This window comes from Grus americana, chromosome 6 (assembly GCF_028858705.1).
Source record: "Grus americana isolate bGruAme1 chromosome 6, bGruAme1.mat, whole genome shotgun sequence".
Taxonomy (NCBI): domain Eukaryota; kingdom Metazoa; phylum Chordata; class Aves; order Gruiformes; family Gruidae; genus Grus; species Grus americana.
The window spans coordinates 1716892-1739491 of record NC_072857.1 but is presented as its reverse complement, the minus strand read 5'-3'; the positions used below and the strand labels follow the sequence as shown (position 1 = coordinate 1739491).

The 22600-nt window shown below is 50.1% G+C and overlaps 1 protein-coding gene and 1 long non-coding RNA gene across 4 annotated transcripts in view; one reads left to right on the top strand and one right to left on the bottom strand.

Moving 5' to 3' along the window:
* The window catches only part of LOC129207774 (uncharacterized), a 77489-nt gene extending 66395 nt beyond the window's left edge, over window positions 1-11094 (top strand). For 2 of the 3 annotated variants that reach the window (XR_008577537.1, XR_008577538.1), the window contains exons 5-6: window positions 2039-2157; window positions 3934-11094. This is a non-coding gene — a long non-coding RNA (uncharacterized LOC129207774). The remainder of the gene's footprint in view (window positions 1-2038; window positions 2158-3933) is intronic. The other variant, XR_008577539.1, reaches the window with a different exon arrangement.
* A 5122-nt stretch (window positions 11095-16216) lies between these two features.
* On the bottom strand, window positions 16217-17025 carry RPRM (reprimo, TP53 dependent G2 arrest mediator homolog). The gene has a single exon (XM_054829173.1). The coding sequence runs from the start codon at window positions 16853-16855 to the stop codon at window positions 16517-16519; it is 339 nt and encodes a 112-aa protein (XP_054685148.1). The 5' UTR covers window positions 16856-17025; the 3' UTR covers window positions 16217-16516.
* Window positions 17026-22600: the final 5575 nt, after the last annotated feature.

Sequence of the window (22600 nt, the reverse complement as noted above, 5' to 3'; positions counted from 1 at the left end):
AGGCACTGCTGATCATGGGTCAGACAGTAAAACCTAATCCCTTCCAAATTGCTCGTTATTACAGGTGACAAATAGTTTGTAGGAGCATTAGCTGTTCCTCTGGACCGTAACTGAGCGAGCCCATATTGCTGCTGGCTGCAACCAGCTCCCCTGGAATTGTTACTCACGGCTGATGTGTGATACCAAAATTGCTCATCATCACAGTCATCTCAGTACCACCAGGCTCCAGTTTTCTTTCTCAGCACGCACATGGAATTTTTTCACTTATCTAGTACAAATATTCATGCCAAATTGCTACTGAAATATAGAGAATATTATTTAGCACTTATTAGATAATTGAAGCACAGAAAATATAACAAATAATGTAGCCATTTTCAATGGAAGATTCCCATACATTGTCTTGTTAGCCCCAAAATTGCTCTTTGGGACAAGCGAAGGGATGAAACACTGCAGGAATATTAGTGAAGTACAGTTTCTGAGCCCAAATAACTGAAATATAATTTACTGGCAACTAGCGTTTCTCTTAAAATAGGCCCCTTTACATTACATCATCACAGAGAGTTCAGTAGAACTTCTCAGAATTTTTAAGCATTTCTGGCTAGAAAAGGAAGACATCGTAGGCAACGGGACGCATGCAGAACCGGAGCGTGGCCGCCTCTGCCGTGCCAGCGTCTGCCAAATCAGGATGTTTTTCTGCCCACATTGAAATGGAGCTTTGTCGATTTACAGTGGGCAAGGGCCAAAGCATTAGAGAAACACAACAATATTTAATAAAAATTCAAACCCCATATCCTTCTCGTCGCCCCCCCAGGTTACGAAGATGCATTTTTGTGCGCGTGGCTGCATGTGCACATGCTCGGTCTACAGAGGGTGGAAATGTTTTTTGTAACAATTTCTGCAGGTCGAGAACACCATTTGAGGAAAAAAACCCAATTTTTTAACTATAATCCTCTTCCCAAATATATTTTCTTACAGAGTGCCTTCCTCATTTGGGAAGTTTACTTCTTTAGTGTCAAAGATTTGGACACATTGTAGGCTTTTATTGTTATATTACTTAATTTCGCCTATTTCACGCCATCGCTGGTGACCACGGGAAAGGACTGCTTGCCAGCCACGTCCTGCTCCAGCAAGACCGGCCAGCTGTGCCTTTGCTGAGCGCAGGGACACCCTCCAAGTGAAGATGCTGCTGGCGTGGAGGCAAGTCCTGGCCACTTGCCACCCGGACCACTGGCCACCGCGCGCTGGGTGTGATGACCACGGTGCTGGCCAGACCGGAGGAGAGGATTTGTAGGTGGGAAGATGTTACCAACGTGCTGAGCCATTTATCTCGGCCCTACCTGGAACAGCCTGTTTTAAATACAGATTTAAAATAGCTAATATTGGTATTGCTACGGAGAGAGCACAGAATTTAATTTGCAGTGTCAGCTCTGGTGACAGGTTCATCTGTAACGTTATGAATTAGTTGCAGCAGCTCTACCTGTGAAAATGTTGCGTACACTGATTGTCTGCCTCTTCTAAATACTTAAGCCGACTCTTGTTCTCTAAATTAATGCGGGGCTTTTTTCTTGCTATCTCACAAAGCTACAAAACTCAATTTCATTTAATTATACCTTTAACTTTCTGGATTGCATCTTGTCCTCCTGTCCCAGTAGCAATCCTTTCAGAAAGGAACGGTGCCTGGCTCCGAGCGGGAGCTTTGTTCGCTCCCCGATTCTCTCACCACCTATTGTGGATTACTGAACTAGAAGGAAATGCCAGATGAAAAAGAAACGCAGAGACTTATCTTTTGGCGGTGGAAGCACAAAGGCCCGAACAAAATTAATTCTCCCTATTAATCTGCCTTGGGATTTGGAGGGAGAATGGCAAAACTCGCCCTGGAAACATAAACAGTCGTCGAACCATTTCCATAGTGCAGTATCCATATTTAAACAGCAATATATTACAACCTTGCTGCGCTATCACCCAACACATTCCTTTTGTCATGTACAGGAGATGGTCAGGAGCTGATTTAAGGTGTTTTGCTTTCCTTGCCATCCAGCCCAGGGGAAGGGGCTTTGGAGATTGACTGAGGGAGATAACGCGCCGTGATTTCCTCCTTCCGCAAACCCTCCACCTCGCCAAGTGCCAGCGGGAGCCAAGGCCACTGCCCGCTTCTCGGTAAGTCCTTGGAGTTCCTCAGAATTTCAGCTGAGAGCTGAAAGGATATTTCACGTATTTCTTTTCCCTAGCCCCCATTCCCTTGTTATACCCTGCTATTTGCACCTTCCTCATCTTCACCCTGAAAGAAAATGGTCCCTCATCACCCCACAGTGACCCTGGTCGGTCGTCAGAGGACTTGCTGCTCATGCTGTGCCATGGATGAAGCGGCCCCGTGCCCCGCAGGCTTCCAGGGGAGGAATTTCCCAGGGGACTTGATGATCTTAAGGGTCTTTTCCAACCTAAATGATTCTATGAGTCCCACCAGTCCTCGCCCTGGGGGGCAGAAGAAGCGGCTGACCAGGAGTCAGTGCTCAGCACCGGAGGGATGCTGGACCAACCGTGATGCTTAAACCGCTTTTATCTTTGTTTCTGTCCACTTTGTGCTTCCTGCTGTTGGCAGAGGACGATTTCCCAGCGACAGAGCACAGGACAGGTTTCCCATTCTTCCCTTCCACACAAACCTGGGCTGCATCCGGGCATCTCCCCAGTGGCTCCAGCCTCTGCCCTGCAGCAGTGTAGCTTTTTGGGTTTTAAATGTGTATGTACCCGCTTTATTTTTTATTATTTATACCTGTCAAATAGCAGAAGTACCAATGAACATATTTTTCAACTGAGCAGGTCAGGTCATTTCAGCTGATTTAAATTTCAATATATCGGTCAGTGTCGATCTATCCTGCACAGGCAGAGGGAAGTTAAAAGTGCTTCTCTGGTGATCCCAGTAGCTTGGTTAGAATAACCAATATAGAGCTAATAAAGGAGAGTCAAAATAAAGGTTTTTTATGCACTGCTAGCTATGGGTGCTCCATGACATGTTACCAGCCAAGACAGTGAAAAAATTTGCAGATACTTTAATTCGTGAGATGTTAATTAGTACTAATAACACCGAAGGGAGAGCAGAAATGGCATTTCCAGCTGCCTTGCAGAGCCTCCTCACTTGGGAGCGCCGCTCAGGACTGCCACGAGCATCAGCGAGATTGCTCCCTGGGTGACTGAACCACAAAACTTTTTTTTTCAGTTGGTCCTGCTAAAAATGTTGGTCCTTTTAATAACTGCACAAAACCACAGAGGAAAGCGAGTAGGAATACTTGAGCAGGGAGGTGCGTTTCTGCCAGGCGGCAGGCATGGCCCCGTGCAAACCCAGGGAGCAATGGGGTGCATGCACAGCCACCCCCGGCACTGCCGCCTGCTCCTCCAGGAACGGGGTGCACGAAATAAATCATTATTTTAGACAGGATATATCTAGACTTTACCATGTCTACCAGAATTTGTGCATTTACACTTGCTATTAAGACAAGTGGTTTCATCCAAGACTTTAACATATTGAATCCGCAGGGTACAACAGCCCATACTGCTTTGGTGGGATCAGCGTTGGGGCGTACTGCACCCCGAAGCTCTAGGGCTGGCTTTCTAGGGTGGGGGGTTGGACAGTATGACTGGGGGGAAACGTGCATCTTTGGAGCATTTGTAGGAAGAAGCAGAAGATGCTGCTGTGGTCTGGAGCCCCCACTTCAGAGACGAGAGGTGGTGTCCTGGCTCCGATGCCCGCCGTCCCGATTTCCAGCTTCCATTTAGCAGGACCTCTCCTGGGTGCTATCTTTTCGTGGATGCAAAGGAAATTAGGGGCTAAAAGCAGGAGGCTCTTAGAGCGGCCAGAGGCACCATCAGCTATAAAAGGCAAAGTTCCCCAGCCCTCCTGAGCCTGCGCATCCACCACCATTTTTTTCTCCATTTAAGGACTGCCACTTTCAGCTCTCGGAGCACTAACGGAGACTCATTCGGACCCTTTCACATCTCCTCTTGCCCTGCGAGATGACTCATTGCAAGGACCCAGGGATATGCCATAGACGTCCTTCTCTCCAGGAGGAATTTTTCCAGGATTGTTGCTCCTTGGAAGAGTGCCCGGTACGTAAGTGTGACTATCCATCACCTTTAGATCAGTCTATCATTTCTCTCTCAACGGTGAATATCCCGCTTCTGTGAGTTGTTTTACTATGTGGTTTAAATATTTTTCCATTTTCCCATGTTGGATTTCTATTCCAAACAAAATCATCGTGCCACAGAGCTGGGGCTTTCACCACGCAAATGAGGGCAGCTGTATTCAGGTGGCTGAATAAGTGATGACTCTTAAATTAACTCTGCCTCCAGCATATTGTTCTAGGTACTTTGTGCTATCCTCCCATCAAGCGGTTAGGGCAATGCAGTATGTCTGTTTTACAGTCTCATTAAGTCATTGCTGTGCTGGATTAAAGTTTCTGCCTTATCAATCATTTCTCTAAAGATGTATCAAAGAGAACCAAGTATGACTACACGGGTAAGTGTAACACAACTCTATAATTATGGTCCAAATTTTCTGTTGCATTTTAGGTTTTTTTCATAAGCAATACATGATATTCTTACTTTCTACTCGGTAATTTGTTTTTTCTTTTACATTCAGAAGGAACAAAATAAATTTTTTCTGAAATAAAATGATCACACCACAGAGATCTTGTTGGACACTGCACATTTCTAAGGAAATAAGAGTAGTATGTCATCCCTGTTTTGCAATACAAAATTGCAGCTTGACAAACAGGGACATATCAGGTGTGGATTAATCTCGGTGTTCAAATCTTATCACAGGAAGCATTTTGTTTACAGCAATCAAAATGCCGTGATTGGGAATAGCCCCAGCGATACCTTTGCACCTAACGGCTGCATTCAAAGCTTATGCAGCAGGGATGTAACCGGACACATTTAAGGCAGCAAGCAGATGTCTAGAAGCGCACAACTGGCCAGATGTTTTGTCTTCACCTTCCCCAGAAGGAAGATGGAGACCGGCAGCAGCTGGAGGTGTGAGAGAGGACAGAGTGGACGCTGGGAGGGAAAACCCTCGCAGGCACCGGGGCTGTACAGCTTATCTCCTCGGGGCAGGTCTGTCCCAGGCCAGCCGAGGGACAGGGTGGGCAGGTTTCACTTTCCTTTTCAGCACGGGCTGCAGGACTGCTGTCGGGACCGTTTCCACATACCCCACTGCAGAAAAATGATCTTGCCCTATAAGGGTGAGTGAGAACGGCTACGTACAAGCCTATCTTAAATGAAAGCCTGTACATTGACTGTAAAAATTGGAAAAGAGGCACTCTGGTAAAATAAAGGAGTGAAGGGGAGAAAAATGGCAAGCAGAAAAAAGTGCAGCAAGGCTTCTAAAAAAGTGTTTTTTAAAAGGAAAAGGAAGAATACTATCTATGGTAGTGTTACTAGATTACTAGATAGGAACAACGCAGCTGTTAGTCATGGGGAGTGAAGGCATAAATGTCAAACAAATTTGTTCCGAAAATATGTAAAGAACAAGCTAAGTGCTCTTAATGTTGCTTGAATGAGGTCTAGCCTGCTTGGAGAGCCCCAGAGGTATAAAATGAAATTTCACATCTAACACTGTGCCAATGCGTTGAGAGTCTGCGAGGAGCACCCCTGCTGATCATCCATCCGTCCGTCCGTCCGTCCGTCCATCCATCTGTCTGCCCATCCACCGCAGGCATGGCAGGGGAGCGGCAAAACTTTGAAATCATGGACTACAGAATGCCAATACAACTGCTGCTGATCTACATGGCTTTATATGAGACAGATGTTATCAATCAAGCTTTACCCTTCATGCAATGTACATTTTGATGTTGTTTAACATGGGAAATGTATATAAGGATGAAGAAAGTAGGCTACACTTCCAGCCTCTTGGACTCTGGCCTCGGAACTGGGATTTTGAAGGAGTTCCTATGTCACTGCAATTGAAGCAGCTGAAGGTAGGTGTGAAGTACGGCACTGGGACCAAAAGAACAACTGGCATCCCGACGTTTTTTTAAACAGAATATAGATTTATGGGGCAGAGAGGTTGTGTTGCCTCTATGTCTGCCTTGGTGAGGCCACGAATGGAACATTGTGTCCAGTTCTAACATCCCAAATGCAAAAAAAAAAAAAAAGGCACCAATTAGTTGGCAAAGGTTCAGATAAGTGCTGTAAGCACAATTACACTATCGAAAACATGTCTTTTGGTTAATTGAAAGAAAGTCCAGGGCTTAGAGTTTTTAAGTCTCATACATGAAATGGAAATTGGCAATGTAGAGCCTTCCACTGTAGGAAAAAAAAAAAAAAAAAAGAAAGAAAGAAAGAAGAAAGAAATCCATGAGTGACATGAGGTATATTCAGACAAAAATCATGTGTAATTTCTGAACCTCGAAGATAACTAGCCGTTGGAACAGTTGTGCTGAATCTCCATAGATTGGAAACAAATTAAACTCCATATTTGATATTTTTTTAGACACTAATTAAAAAATGGATGAATTAAGGGAAGACAGAATGGTGAAGCCCATGGTACATGAATACACAGATTCTTATGTTTAATATTTCTATTCCAGTACACCCCTACAGAGACATTATCACCTCCAATGAGTTTACTGCTCCTTGGCAACCTCTTTCCAAGACTGACAGGCTTGTTAAAGTATGAATCAGAGCTACTGACCTCCACGTGCACCGATTCTGGATTGCTATCTTCCGGAGAAGACAAAGAACCGTATTTTTTTTTAAATAGGTAAAATTTGTCAATGCCTCCTTCGGCTCCCCAAGCAATCCTTGGCTGGCTGACTTCTCCAAGGTGTTGGTCTTCAGGAGAGTGATGGCTCTGGGTGATGTTCCAGCACAAACAAACTCTGATGATGAAATGAGTCAACCGCCGAGTGCTTTGCTTCCGGGCTTCCTTCTTCAGCAATGTAGCAGGAAACAAGTAGGAACATCCATTTGTCTCCATTCCCACCAGTGCTCATCATTTTAAAACATGAAAAGAGCTTGTGCAGTTGGAGGATGGTGTGGGGCTGAGGGCTTTGGGCACCTGCAATAAGTAGTGAGTGAGGAGGAGGAGGAGGAGGCATTATTGTAGGGGTGGAGGAAGGACAGGAATGCTCCTCCACGCTGGGAGTCATCGTCAGTGCTGCATCCTGCCGTTGATCAACTCCCCCGTGCCCATCCTTGCTTCTGAGTAAATTACTGCAAGGTAAACGTTCCCTTTGAACCTATCTTCCAAATAGGAGATAACCCGTGAAAAATCTCTGGTCTGAAGAAACATCGTGAGACGCAATTCTGCTTTTCCACCCAAAAGCCGGCACGTAACACAGGGAAGGGCACGACCTGTTACTTTCCCAGGCTGCTGCAGACGGATCATGTAAAACTGGCAGTCTGAGGTTAGATCTTAGGAACAGTGCTTTGTGAAGGGAAAATCTAGAACGGGTTATCCAGGGAAACGGTGGAACCTTCCTTTCCCAAAGCTTTTGAGCATTAAGGCAGTATCCACCCAGGGCAGTTCAGACACGCTGTGTCCTGGCCCTGCAATGAGAAACACTGATGGAAGTTATAACCTCCCTTTGCTGTGCTTTGCTACTGAAAAAAAGAGTGTTTCAAATCTGGAAACAACAAAACGCCCACTTTATTATTAAATTGATCGTTGTTTCTCCAATTGAGCCCTGTTTCCCATGCACACTGTGGTGAAACCTCCTTCCTAGCACATGGTCGGCAGCATCCATGGAGCGGTCCAAGCAGCGAAGACGAGGATGAGTGCGCTCTGGCTCCGAGGGACAGCGTGGCAAGGACAGAAAATGGCTTGAACTGTTTCACGGTGTTGCACATTCTGGGCATATGGGGGTTGTCAGAATTCATTTGGCATTCTGACATAAGAATTGCAAGAATAAATGAAGAAGCATGCTCCCAGCCAGGAACTCGGTGCGGTCCAGCACCAGCTGATTGCCTCTCACACCCCAACTCCCGTGCTAAAGTCGGGGCTATTGATCCTGCTTAGATTGATTGGTTAAGAGCAGGACAAATTATTTTTAGGGCTTTCATCTCAAAGCACTGGGTCGAATCAATGGAAGTTCACATTTTCCAAGAGGCTGGCGTCTTGCTAAACCCCCTCTTTTCAATCAATTAGAGGAATGAACCTTTGCAATGCTGCTGAGAAATGAAATACGCGCTTATCTCCTTGCCCCACCGGACAGCCAAGCTAGAACCAAGTTACAAGTCCTGGATATATGGTACGTGGTACTGAGCCATGGTAGTAATGGGATGTCAGCATCGCTGCACAGTATGGGCCTTTAATGAAAATTAAAAATAGTACAGTGCTTTAAATGCTCCTGGATCTTAATTTGCAAATGACAGAATGTCAATATTTGGCAGCAATCTTTTATTAAAAGTGTTTTTACAGTCTAACTTCACACTTTCCATGGGTACAGCTGAACTCCCACAGGTAGAGTCCATGCCATAGGCAGTGCTCGCCAGCGTTGAGAGCGCTTAGGTAGAATACACAAAATTGTGGTTTTCTTCCTTGATCCACCTTTCTTTGATCTAGGAAAATCACCGGACTGAGGGTGGGGTTGCAATTTATCCACTGAGGGTGGATAAATAGGGTCTATTTGAATTGTGCCATTCAGTCAGGAGCTGAAGTCTTGCCCATCTCCCAGATACGTTGAGTCCCCCGCGAGGACCCACACTTCTTACCCCTCTTCCATGGCAATGAGCTGCTCTTCCACGGCTCGCCAAGCGCCGAGCCCCGTGCGTTCAATCGAATTAACTGAACAGCCCCGCTGCAGTACAATGCATCTCCCTGGAAGCCTTTAGGTTTTGTTATAGTACAAGTTGATAATATTTTCCCTAAAGCCTGCTTTTAATTAATGTATGTATTTTCATTTTCTGTCCAAGATACGACAAGTGCTAGGTATCATTAGCTAATACCTGCTGTGCTGCATTTTCCAATAACACTATATTTTTTCCTAAGGTAATTCATTTCTCACTTAGAGAATATCCTGTGGATATCCTTTGTTCCAGTTCAAGACATTATTTATGTATAAAATTGGTCGTGATATACCATTTGAAAAGGAGGAAAAGTGATAGCAAGTACATGGTGTGTGCAAAGAACAAAATTACTTAAGATAATGCGTGTTTGCCTCCTTTCTGATATGGCATAGGAGTGCCAAGGAGGTTTGCCCCCAGAGAAAATCAGAGGGCTAGAATTAGGGAGTCTTTGCTGATGGAATTAATATTGGCACAAGTGGATGGGGAGTGAGGTTCGTTAGACGATGGGGTATCTCTCTGCAAACGAACGGGCGTCAGCCCAATCTTTCTGCTCCTTATAACGCTGTTAGACAAAGGGGTGGTTTGTGTGGGAGGGCAACGTAGGCTCATCTGGGAGAAAGAGCTCCAAATAATCTGCCTGATCTCCTCCATCTCAAACACGTGCTCTTCAGCAGCTCTGAGTTTGTATTTGGCAAAGGGAAGGGGAGACACAGCTTTCGTTAACCGCAAAGGGATTTTAATGGAAGTCTGAATGGATTGCGAGACACTGGCTACGTATTTTGAAAGCTTTGAGTGGCAGTTCCATTACACACACACAAATGCCCTAACTGGTACCAGGGTTTGAAACGTCTCCCTTGCTGTCAAACAGCCAGCGGTGTTCTGCAGGGGAGTGCTTTAAAGAAAAACTGCTTTTTTTCCTCCACTACCTGACGTTGCTGAGTGAAATTCAGCTTGTTTTCTTTGCTTGATAACCTTTGAGTAGTTCTTACGTGTAATTAATATTTAGAGCATGATTGGCACTTTTCATTCCCGTAGCTTCAGCGGTACGACGGTGATTAACTTAACCAGGGAATTTTGTCAGACAGCGATGGAGAGGTTGTACGAGAGGACCAGGTCCAGCTTCTTGCAAAGGCAGCGCTATCCCATAGGGAATATATTCTCAGGTTTAGAACAAAAGTCATAAGTAAAAGAATTTTTATGTCTTTTCTATAGAGATTATTCCACAGCCTAATATCTCCCATTTTCCAGATTTTCCTACAAACCAGTGAAATTGCTCTATTCTGTTCCACCCTCTTCCAGACCAGCCCATCTTTTCTGAATAGAGATCATCTCCAAAATATTTTCTGCCCCGTCAGGTTATCCTGTAGATGTGTATCACACATCCTGCATTCCTGTTTCCATTTCTTTGTTCAAGACTGCATATTTTTCTTTTAATGTGTATTTATTTCTTTATAAGTTTCTCCAGGTACCTGATGATTTTTTTGCTGCTCTTCCTCTCATTTCCCAATTTGTTGGTGGTATCTGAGTGGGATTTACATGCCAGTTTTTGCTATCCAGGAACAAAACAGAGCAGGGACTACCATCATTATTTATTTCACGGTATGTCCATGAGTAAAGCATAAAACAGAACTGAGATTTTATGTGCAGGTACATTTTTTACACTGTAAAAATCATGCCCAGCTTTCTTTGAGGCCCAATGTCTGTTTGTGCTCATCACTTCAGCTCCCGGAGCTGGGGAAGAACTCGGACCTTGCTTTCCCAGCAAGGCAGTGAGGGCAAAGACATCTCTTCTGCTCTTATGTCCCCATCGTATTATCCCTTCATGTAAGTAGGCTGCTCCTTCCTTTCAAGCCCACAGGAGATGTCAGCTCAGACAGGCATCTTTGTTTCCTTCCGTCTGCATTTGCTGTGACAGACAGGAAATTAAAGTAGCCAAAATGAAAGAAATAAAAAAGAATTTGGGCTGAGGAGATGGCAGTAACGAAAGGAGAGCGGGTGTTGCATGCCATCACCGGGGCTGGACCCAGGGCAGCAATTCCTCTGCCCTCGCGAGGTCCCGCCAGCACCTTCATCCCGGAGCCACGCTGCTCCGTCTCCTTCCTCCCGCTGCCGTGCCGCTCCGTCTCCTTCGACGTGGCGGTTGGCTTTGCTGCGGCTGCCGAACAGCTGCCATGGGGTTGATGGGCCATTACGTTCCTACAGCCTGCCTCCCTGGAGACACTTCCAAAATAGAAGCCAGTGGGGGGGGGGGAAAAATCCTAACCTGATTATGATAGAATAAAGGACATAAAAGTGATATATTGCTTTGTGTATTTTTCATATCATGTGCTCATGACACTGTTTTTCCATGTGCTAAAAATACGTTCCATAACTGCAGAATAGGTCCCAAGCTGCCGGTGGCCAAATTGATGGATACGCTTAGTCCTGAAGAGCTCAGGCTTCCTTTGGTTTCTTTCTTCAGTGAATGCGTCTGGTCCCCAGCGATAAAAAAAAATCTAATTTTTGGCATTAAAAAATAAAGGTGTCCCATAAAAGAAAGCACAAATGTATTACAGAGATGATAAATATCACCAATATCACTTGGTCTGGATTTAAATTCGGTGAAGGAGGGAAGGGAGAAGATGGTGCTGTTAAAATTCGAGCACGCATGCTGGTTTGAGACAAGAGAAAAACAAAGCCTCAATGCAAGCAGGTGCTCTTAACAACTTTAAAAGTAGTTCCTGGACACAGCCATCCAACTCCTGTGTTTGTAAAACACATCTGCCGGCTGAGGGTGTCCGTACGGGGCAGCGGTGCGGCTCTGGCCATAGCGCCTGGGGGCCGGTGCCCTGGGGGAGCCCCCCGCAGAGGCTGAGGGTGCTGGCCCACCAGCACCGCGGCGGCAGCGCGCTTTCCCTCCCCAGCGAGAGCTGATCCCTCGTCTTCCCTAGGATCATCTACCCCTTTTTTTTTGAAACCTGTTAATTCCTCAGACTTTGGCAGGCTTTCACAGATTAACCAGACACTTTTCAAATGAAAAGAAAGTTTTCCTTCACGTTAAGTTTCAGTTTATTGCCCCTCAGAGCCATTCCTGATGCTTTCCCCCGGTATTTCATATGTTTCCCGCTGCTTTCTGGCTTGTTTTCTCTCTTTCGATGGAGAAGCCTGTATCGCCGTTCCGGTAACGGTGCAGCGGCGACGGGGAGCAGCACAACGGGCTGAACCGTCCGGGAGAAGCGCTGGCTGCAAGCCACCAGGCACACGGGCAAGTGCGATGGGCAGCAGCTATCCCTTCCTAATGGGGACCTAACACAAAACCAGATTTTTGGACAGCAAGTTTAAACCTTAATTATGAAGAGGACACTGCCGTCTGATAATATAAACGAATCGAAAGACTTGATGTCCCTCAGGGCTCCTTCAACTCCACCGGTTAGACGGCCCCAGTCACGGTGTGCTGAATCAATGGCAACGGCACATCCATTCATGCACACAGACAGAGCTGCCGAGAAAGGAGGAGCGCTTTTAATGACTCATTCTTTAATGATAATTAATATGGGTTCAAACGCAGCTCGGGCTGCATGTTAAAATGGGTTGCCTAGCTGAATATGAATGTGAAGATTTTTTAGGAAACACATTTCCATTAAGGGTTCCCAGTCCGAGGTGAGCACCCTGTGCTGGGTGTGCTGCCCGATCCAGGATCGTTCGATGGCTACTTTAAGTGATAAATATGAAGGGAAGTCATAAAGCCGTAATGCGTGCTGTGCCTGTCACTTATGGTGAAGTTTGGGGTTTTTAACTGCAAATGAACAGTGGGATCTTATTTGCCTTATTAAAGCCAAACTGCTTTAAAAAATTGATGTGAATTTTGCCTGAATATGAAATTGGAATAAAGTCCTGCACCTGCATATATCTGAACTGCTAAAGTGCACCTTTTCCTCATACTTCAGACAATGCTTGATTATTATTACCAAAAAGATGTGGAAAGCATACAATTATAATTGTACAGCCATCCTTGTACATTTACGGGGTTATCTAAAAGCAGTTGCAGTTGCTGAAGTGTTTTTACTAAGTGTATCCCATTTAAAATATCGAACAAAGCACTTCAGCGGGTGTTTGGGAAGTGACTAAGATGCCTCTTGATTTTTTTCCTGGAGGATTAGTATGGGTTTTGAGCTGAAAGGGTGAAATCTATTATCTCATGTTCCCAAGCTCGTGTTCCTGGCTAACTGGGAGAAAAGACAAGACCGGCTATGGGGCAGCAGAGAAATCAGGTGCCGTTTGGCAGGCTGTGGAGATGTGCCGGGGATGAGCTTTGGTGGGTATTTATGCCTGGAAGGAACTCTGGCTCTGATGTTTTGCATGCTGGAAGCCAAGGCTGAGCACGGGGGCCAAGGTCCGCCTGCGACGTGGTGGCCTGAAGCTCTGCTGCATGGGCACCGCTCTTTTAATTCAAGGCAAGAACTACTATGTTGTTACTTGTGAACAGTAATTAAGTATGCAGACAGCCTAAGGTGCGACTACTTCAACCTTGACTTAAGAAAAGTGAGATATGAGCTTTTTTATTTTAGTACTCAAGAAGAATTGCAAATAGTACCACGTTAGGGACTTGCTCTGGTTGAGGCTGTTGGACTTTTTGGGCATTGTTCTTTCTGAAGCAGCCATTGAGAGGCTGCAGTGAGAGGTCCCGGTGTGAATCCTCCTGGGAGACGTCCTGCTGCAGAGTCCTACCCCCACCAGCAGTCACTGAGCATCGCAAGGGATTTCCTCACAAATTGGAAATTTCCCCTGTAAGGGCTCACACCTGACAGCAAGGACTGAGAGCTGCTCAGGTCTACCAGGTCACTCTCGCAGTGACTCTCATAGTCTTCTGGATGGAAACATTATGGAGACAGGGGAATGCACAGTAACGAAAGGCCCCTCAAGTTTTGGCGGTAAACTCGAACATACTCTACCATTTAAGATGAATAAACAAGGGACAAGTACAAAGAGGCAGGTCAGCTGTTCATACTGTCTTCAAGCCAACTACAAGGTAATGGAGCCCTCCTTTGGGTACCTGCACTGGTTCCATCCCAAATACGCAGGTTTCCCAACACCCCAGCACTGCAGCAAGGTAGATTTTGTCTCCGGTGTGTTCTAGGAGCTGGTGGGCCTTTACTTGCTGACACCACAGACTCTCCTAGCTGCTCTCCTAGCAGCTTTTCAGGTGCTTTTCTAAAAACGTCCCTGAAATGATGCGTGCAGTGATCTGAAAAAGCTATGTGCACCATGAGGTCCCCGCCCCTCGAACACGCAGGTTCTGGCTTTACACACATAACTAGAAGGACAAAGGTATGCTCTGGGCAGGAAGACCTGGCTTTATAAAGCAGGGAGGTATCCGCAGAACGCGGGGGGCTGGGTAGGAGATACCTGCCCAAACACTGCTCCCAGTACGAGTGGAGGGGAGCTCCTCCATCCCCCCCCATACTACGTGGGGGTGAGGTGGATGCCGGAGCCCTTGTTGGTGTCTGAGAGGTGCTTCTGCCCTGTGCTGCCACCCTCCTGCCCACCGACCGATTATAATTATCCCAGGTCTCCTGTTCTCCGTGCCACGTCCCAGAGTCCCCGTGGCACAGAGAGGGAGAGAGGCCCAAGTAAAGCTGATGGACTGGATGTGTGCGAGCATCTCTGCATCACCACGAAGGAAAAACCCTTTTCCCAACTGTTCCCAACCTCCCTAAAATGAGGTGTCTTTGTAGAGATTAAAGAGTCACAAGGACTTTATTAGGGTAGGGGCTCTCACCGTCTAAGGGGTCCTTAGGTGAGAGGCACGAGGCCACGTGTGCCCTTAGGCTGATGTCAAAAATTCTGCAATTTTATTACAGAACCAGGAGTTCGCCATGCCTCAGATTTACGGTGTTGGAAAAAGCTGTGGCTTCTGGCAAAGGTTAATCAAAATGTATTATACTTCAAGTGTTCATTATAATTACTAAAGAATGTCTAATGAATCTAGCTCTCAAAAATGTTCAAACATGCGGTGCACTCCTTGCAAGTCAGATTACGGGAATGATTGTGTTATCTGCAATACCACGAAGTGATGCAAATTAAAAAGTTGGAAATGCTCCGTAATGACCGAAACATCTATATTAGGAATTTTCCCTGTTATTGTACTGTCTTAAAATTCTACATTATCTTAACGTTTCTACAGCACCAAGGGGTAAAGAAAGGAGGAAAGTTTTGGTTAAATCTCTCACCAATGCTTCAGCTCACTGATGGCTGAGTAACATTTATTTTGATGTAATGACAAAGTCCATAGCATATTTGTTTCTGAGAGAACAGGCAGATCTGTTCTTTGTCTTTCCCTTAAATGTAGCTGTAAATGAGTGAGTACATGGCTGAGATTTCTGCTCGGCTGAGGGAATTGGACTGCATCGAGATACTCTGTTTTGTCTCATTTCCTACCAAAAGTTTATCCGCAGTCAAGCGGTTGCCTCAGACTCCGGCTTTGTTTCATCCCCGCCTAGCTCAGGTGCGCTTTGTAAATGCCGAGTTTCACCTTGCCTATCAAACTGGAAACTTCTGATAACATCTCCTATAGACGTCTATAACGATTTGGTAGCTTGGCCATCTTCACACTCACTCAGGATAAACTGAGGGAAAACCCAGCAGTGTGAAGTCTGCATGGCTGCTCTGGAAAACTTCCTGATTCTTACCAGCATTAAAATATTGACAGTTAGCAGTCTTCGGGAATCATGAGATACATTTGCATGCCTCACAGGCACGTCGTTCGAGCCTTTTTGCCCCCATCCCACTGCTGTGGTCCCCGGCAAGTGTTTATGTTGGGTCCACTCCTCCCACAGCAAACGTAGATACATCGATTTATCACTAGCAACCAGTCCAAGCCCCCGGGGATATGATAAACAGCTATGCAAACCTCTCATAGAAAGATGCTCTGTTATCCCTCCAAAGGAAACAGATGAAGGAAAAAAACCCCCAATAATCCTGTGCAAACATAAATTTTTCCCTCCCTTAAATGTGACCATAAGAAGTCACCTGTTGGTGAGGCTTTCAGATGGGTTAACAAAAAGTACGTACAGTGGTTTTCCAGAGTCGAACCCGGACAGAGGGGGATACAAAGGGGCGTACCGGGCTGTTTCCCCGGCCAAAGCCGCAATCCAGGCGCGGGGTCCCTGCACGTCCCCTGGGCACAGCCCGGAACAGGGTACCGCGTTCACCCGGCCTTGTGCAACCGGGGCGGGGGCTCGAAAAGCAGCCCGATATAGGAATTTCAGCACAACATCAAGGAAAAATCCTGCACGGACGGGCCGTTCGCTTCATCCCGAGCTCCGCGGATTCGCGGCGGCCAAGCCCGGCCGCCCCCCAGCCGCCTCCCCGCTCCCCGCGGAACCACCGGCGGTACCCCGGGACTCGAAGACGGAGGCATTTATTAGCGCGAACGAAATAAGAAACCCCAGACCTGTTGCCATCAGAGCACGTTTTACTTCGGCACCCCGCGGGTCGGGTCGGGCCGGGCCGGGCGGCTCCGGGGGCCGCACACACCGGGCGTCCCCGCACGTCTCACCGGCCTCCGGGACGGCGGGGTTCGTTTGCTGTTGTTTTTAAGGAGAAAGAAACCAAACCGAACGAACAGTCTGTCTAAAGGAGGAAAGGCCGTCGTGCAGTCAGCGCCGGGAGCGGACGGCCCAGGGCGGCTTCCCCCGGTGCCGGGCCGTCGGGGCGGGCGGCGGAGCGGGGCGGGCGGGCGCGGGGCCGTCGGCGGTCAGTAGGGCCCCACCACCACCGCCTCCACCTCCTTGGACGGCCGCCGGTCCTTGACCAGAAAGTTAATCATCCCCTCGGACTTGATGAGGAGGTTGCAGCCGAGGAAGAAGATGCCGAACACGACGGTGAGGGCGAGGACGCACATGACGGCGATCTGCACCACCCGCATGATGTACAGGCTCCGCTCGTCCGCCGCCGCCGCCGCCCCGCCGCCGTCGGTCACCACGGAGGCGGCGGTGCAGCAGCGCAGCGCCCGCTCCAGCTCCAGCGCCGCGCTCCCGGCGCCCGCCAGCAGCCCCGCCGCCGCCGTGCCGCCGCCCGCCGCCGAGCCGTTCATCCCGCCCGGCCGCCCCGCCGCCGCCGCCGCCGCATGCAGGCGGGCCGGGCCGTGCCGAGCCGAGCCGTGCCGAGCCGAGCCGAGCCGAGCCGTGCCCAGCCGCTCCGCGCTGCCCCGCGCCGGCGGAGGCTCCGCGCTGCCCGCTCCGCCCGCCGCTCCCCGCCGCTCCGCTCCGCCCCGCCGCGCCCGGGGAGCGGGGCCGGGAGGGGGGGGAGGGAGGGAGGGGAGCGGGTTTGGGGAGCGGGAGGGGGGGCGGTGCTGGGGAGGGGCGGGGGGTGGGGGGGCGAGGGAGCAGGAGGGTTGGGGGGCAGTTTGTGGGGAGCGGGCTGTGGACAAGGGGGTTTGGGGGGCGGATGGGAGTTCGGGGGGTGGATTGGGGGTTTGGGGAGCAGGTTTGGGCGAGGAGGGTTTTGAGTGGGATTTGGGGAGCAGGATCTTAAGGGGGCAATTCGGAGGGTTCTGGGGAGTGGGTTCTGGGCAGGGCTTGAGCCACGGGATTTTTGCCAGTGGGTGTTTGCAAGTGGGTTTCAGGGATGGGCTTTTTTCTAAGGGAGCGAGCTGTGCGGGGTGGATTTCTAGGGAGTGGGGTCTGGGGAGTGTTTTTAGGGGAACAGACTTTCAGAGATCAGATTTTGAGGGAGCTTTTTAGTGGGCTTTTTAGGGAGAAAGATCTGGGGCTTGCGTTTCCAGGGAGTGGGGTTTTGGGAATGGTTTTTTGGGAAACATGTTTTGGAGGAGGAGGTTTCTGCAGCGGTGCCCAGGAGAAGTGACAACAGGAGCGGTGGCCACCCGGTGTGACTCCAGGGCTGCACTCAGCCACAGGGGTGGGGGCAGGTGGGCTGTGCGCCTCTGCACCCCACTGCCTGCCCGACGGTGGGGGCAGGTGCCCATAAACGGGCGGCTTGTCGCCTTCGACAACATCCGCAGCCCTGGGGATGCACCCGAGCACCCCGAGGACCACAGCTGCTTCCCCAGAGGCACCCAGATGCCTGGGGCTGGCGAGGGGTCGTCCCCCCCTCAGCAGTCGTCCAGGGGAGGGCCAGGACCTGATGCTGCTGGTGGGACCATTTTCCCCACCTGGAGGTTTGGGGGATAAGTGGAGGGTGGCAGCAGCTCCCGACAGCCGAGGCCGTGGTTTGGGTGTGCGTCTGCCTGTGCCTCTGGCCGTGGGGTGGTGATGGGCAGGACAGTCGCTCCCATGCCTCTGGCCGAGCGATGACTTGGGATATTTCTGAGCAGAGGATGTGGATGCAGGCACAGCTCGAAGCTGTGAGCAGCAGGCAGCTGCTGCTGTCGTTAACCCTGCCCTCTCTTTGCTTGAACAGAGATTCGATTATTGTAAACAGCCAGAGGAATCTGTGTGCAGGGGCGCGCCGGGGGCTGCGAGCAAATGCTGCCCCTGGCAGGGTGGGGTGCGACGGCCGCGTGGCACCTTACACTATCCAGGGCTGTTCCTCACGGGAATAAACTAGTGGGGAGGTTGAGGCCAGGCATGGAGAAATGATGTTTTCTGAACCCCTTGCAGCTAATTTGTCTTAGTGTGGTGGCTCTCTCATTAACTGACACAATCATCCAGAGCCCAGATGTAACCCATTACTCACGTCCTGGTCCCGATGCACCTCATTCCTTTGGCACAGGGCTTCGGAGGTGGCGGTTCCCGTGCGGGGTCCCCTCCCCGCAGAGCGCAGCGTGGCTGGCGCAGGCTGCTGGAAGCAGCCCACCTACGAGGCTGTGCTGGATGAGCTTTGCTGCCTTATCAGATGGGACACGGCGAGAACATTTTGTTTTTACTGTTGGAGGAAAAAGATAGTATTAATTCTAATTAGCAATGGGAGTGCTGGCAGTTATTTTAGCCAGAGGAAAATGCTGGAAGAGATGTTCAAACTCCACATGACACTTTTTTTGCAGCACAATTCCTCTCCGTTCTCGAGTGGCTGTGCAAAGCAGCTGGTGGTAGCAGCAGGCGCGTGGGTCGGGGTCTGTCCCTCGCGCTCCTCTCCGTTTACCAGCTCTGGGCAGCTCTCAGCAGCAGTTAGGAAAATGGTTCCCATCCCTAAGTTATGTCGGGAAAGTCCTGCACACACTTTCAGCAATGAAATGCTAGTGGCTGAGTCAGGAGAGCGGGATCCATGTGCCCACTCCTGCTCTGCCGGCTGCTAGCAAGTTTTCTGTGGATTAATCATTTGCAAATCCTAAACTTAAAGTGCTTTGGCAATGTTTTCTAACAAGGAAGTCTCATAGTGCCCTGAGGCAGCAGCTGCGTTGAAACCGTGTTAGAAATCGGGACATCACAGTGTGATGAAGCAGTGGTTGTGTGAAAACGTGCAAAAGGGAGAGATTGTGGAGAACATGATCTCTCTTCACGTACGTGGTGCCTTTTAACATTGGGATTTCATCTTTATTAGTTTTCTGTGATAAGGAAACCATATAAAGAGTGACCCTTGGTCTAAGCAGGCAAAACTGTTTGTTTTTCATACCTCCCCACTGTACTTTAACAGCAGGATGGAGGCAAGCTGTGCAATTTAACCTCTTTAAATTCCTGTTATTGGTTTTGTTCTTCTTTTTTACCCTTATGACTTGCAAACCAGAATTGGATTAGCTTTGAAGAGTGAAGGGTATTTCATCTTGCCCAATGAAAAAAGTTGCTAAAAGCTTTGGAGATAGAGATTCCAGCCAGTGCAGTGTCAGGTGGATGCAGAGTACTTGTGTGCAGAGGCTCAGGAAAGGGATCGCTTTTCTCTTCTTCTCCAGGTTTGTAGATAATTGGAAGCAGGAAGGCACCAAGAAATAGGTGGAGCTTTAAAGAGTATTTTGTGGAGCTACAAGATGGAAAAGAATGCTCTCATTTACAATGTTTCGATGTGGAAAAAAAAACCATCTAGAAAAAGGAGGGGAAGAAAAAAGCAGAAATCTTTGTAGCAGCGTAGAGACAGTTTTGGACAAAGATCACCTGTGAGCAGTGACATGGTTCTGAGTCATGGTGCTTGGGGCTGGAGGAGGCTGTGGAGTCCACCATCTGGGTGGGATTTCTGTGGTACATGTGGCAGCCCAGGAAAAACCAGCCTTCAGGCAGTGTTTCTCCCCTCCTCCCTGCTCCAGCAAGGTGGCATCGCCCGGGGGGACACAACTGCCCCACACCCCTTGGCGCCCCGAGCTGGGGAGCCAGAGCACCTCCGACCACGCAGAGCCTTGTTGCTCTCCCACGGAGCCGTGTGCTGGTGCACAGCAGGTTTGGGGGGACCAGGGTTGTGCATGGGCTGGGGACACCCCAAGCTCATCTGTGGGCAGCCCCTGGCCTTGTGGGGAATTCAGGTTGGGGATGGGGTTGGGTTGGAAGTGGGATGGAGATGGGGATGGAATGGGGATGGAAGTGGGTTGGAAATGGGATGGAGATGGAGATGGGGATGGGATGGAGATAGAGATGGAGATGGCGATGGGGATGGAGATGGGGATGGGGATGGGATGGAGATGGAGATGGAGATGGAGATGGAGATGGAGATGGGGATGGGGATGGGGATGGGATGGAGATGGAGATGGAGATGGAGATGGAGATGGGGATGGGGATGGGGATGGGATGGAGATGGAGATGGAGATGGCGATGGGAATGGAGATGGAGATGGAGATGGAGATGGAGATGGGGATGAGGATGGGATGGGGATGGGATAAGGATGGTGTGGGGATGGGATGGAAATGGGATAGGGATGGGGATAGGGATGCGTATTCTGGATCCGTTGGAGAGGCAGCAGCTGGCTTCCAGGCACAGACGTTAAAGACACTTGCAGGAGTGCGGGACAGTCTGGCCAAGCCCTGCCTCTGTCCTGCGGGGCTCCGGCTGAAATCCAGCTCCCCAGGAGCTGCCTGCCCAGCGCCGGCACCGCGGAGCCGTGCCCGAGAGAGGGATGCCCCGAAAATCCAGCTCAGGACGCATCGCCGCGCCGTGGACGTGCCCCGCGGAGCCCCGAGCGCCGCCCCGCAGGTGGGAGTTGCCGTGGTGCGCACCGAGTGGGGCCCGGCCCGGGCTGGCGGCGGGCGCTCGGCGGCGTCCGGGGCAGCGCGAAGCGGAGCCGCCATCGCAGGTCGCGCAGTGACATCTAGTGTGAGCGGGAGGAGCGGCGGGCGTGGGGACACGGGCACGGGCACGGGGACACGGGGACAGGGACACGGGCACGGACACGGGGACAGGGACACGGGAACAGGGACACGTGGACACGGGGACAGGGACACGGGCAGGGACACGGACACGGGGACATGGGGACACGGGGACACGGGGACAGGGACATGGGCACGGACACGGGGACAGGGACACGGACACGGGGACAGGGACACGGGGACACGGGGACAGGGACACGGGCACGGACACGGGGACAGGGACACGGGCAGGGGCACGGACACGGGGACATGGGGACACGGGGACAGGGACATGGGCACGGACACGGGAACACAGGGACACGGGCACGGGGGCACGGGCATGGAAACGGGCACAGACACAGGCACGGGCACACGGGGACATGGGCACAGACACGGGCACATACATGGGCACGGGGACATGGGTACGGACACAGGCAGGGACACATGGGCGCGGACCTGGGCGCAGGGACATGGGGACACAGGCACGGACGTGGGCACAGACACAGTCAGGGACACATGGGCACGGACACGGATGGGGCCACTCCATGCAGCCCTGTGTCCAGCCGCTTCTCCTTTACAAGAGCAAAGATCTGATTTCTAAAATCATGGGAGCACCTACCCAAGATTTGCTCAGTTATTGCAAAGCTCCGCTCCCCTTCCTTCGGTTTCAGACTCCGGCACTAACTGACCAGGGTGCAATATTAGACTCAAAGCTAATACAGGTGGCCTCTTCAACACCGTAATGTTGGAGAAGAGCGCGAGGTGAAGCAGGGAGTCACTGTTAAACTCCGTTTTGAGCTCAGCTGAAGGGTTTCAGAAAGTCCTTGTAGCCAGGAGGAGATGTGTCCCCAGGTACACGCGGGGTTTTACTTCTCGCCCTCTCCCTTGGCATCAACAACTGTCGTGAGGCGCTGTGCAGGTGAGGGCTTGCCGATGCCCCACAGGGCGATGGCTGGTGAAGTGAGCCAACACGTGCTCTGGGCCTAACAGGTGATTTTTCAGGAGAGGTGGTGGCCGTCTTGTTTTCTTCTGTTCTTGTTTCCTGAACTTCATCTTCAGATGTGTCCTTACTTGGGATCTTGGTTGTGATGAATCTTGCACGACTGTGACACTTTATTCTCTGGCTGCCGGGATGTTCACATTGAGCACAGCCCGTGTTACGGCTCGGAGTGCTGTGTGCGTACCGATCACCGGTGCAGCTCAGCTGACAGCGAGTGTCCCATTGACTGCCACCGAGCGGGGTGCAGCCGATGCCAACACTGCATTTTATCATCACTGGGAAAGTTTCCCTGAGCTTCTGACACAGCCAGCATGACCCTCTCCTGAGACGAGTCCCTGTGAGTAGCCCCTACGTACTAGCACTTCAGATGCCAACGCAGCACCGGGCGCCTTCCCATCCTGGGTAACGTGGGTGTGCATCCTGCATGCTGCGGTAACACCCAGGGACCACTGAGTGCCATCCCAAAGGGCCGCCCGGGCCCCTCCACAGCTGTGGGCATTCACATAATTCCTATCTCCCGCTGCCAGCAAGAGCAAGCTTTTCCCTGCTGACGTCCCAGGCTGAGCAGCATCCGAGGAGACTCACAGCACGGCTCTTCTTCACCTTTGGAGATGGGC

Bases quoted from the DNA above. Each gene is read 5' to 3' on its own strand.
- RPRM (XM_054829173.1), bottom strand. From the start codon at position 16,855: ATGAACGGCTCGGCGGCGGGCGGCGGCACGGCGGCGGCGGGGCTGCTG.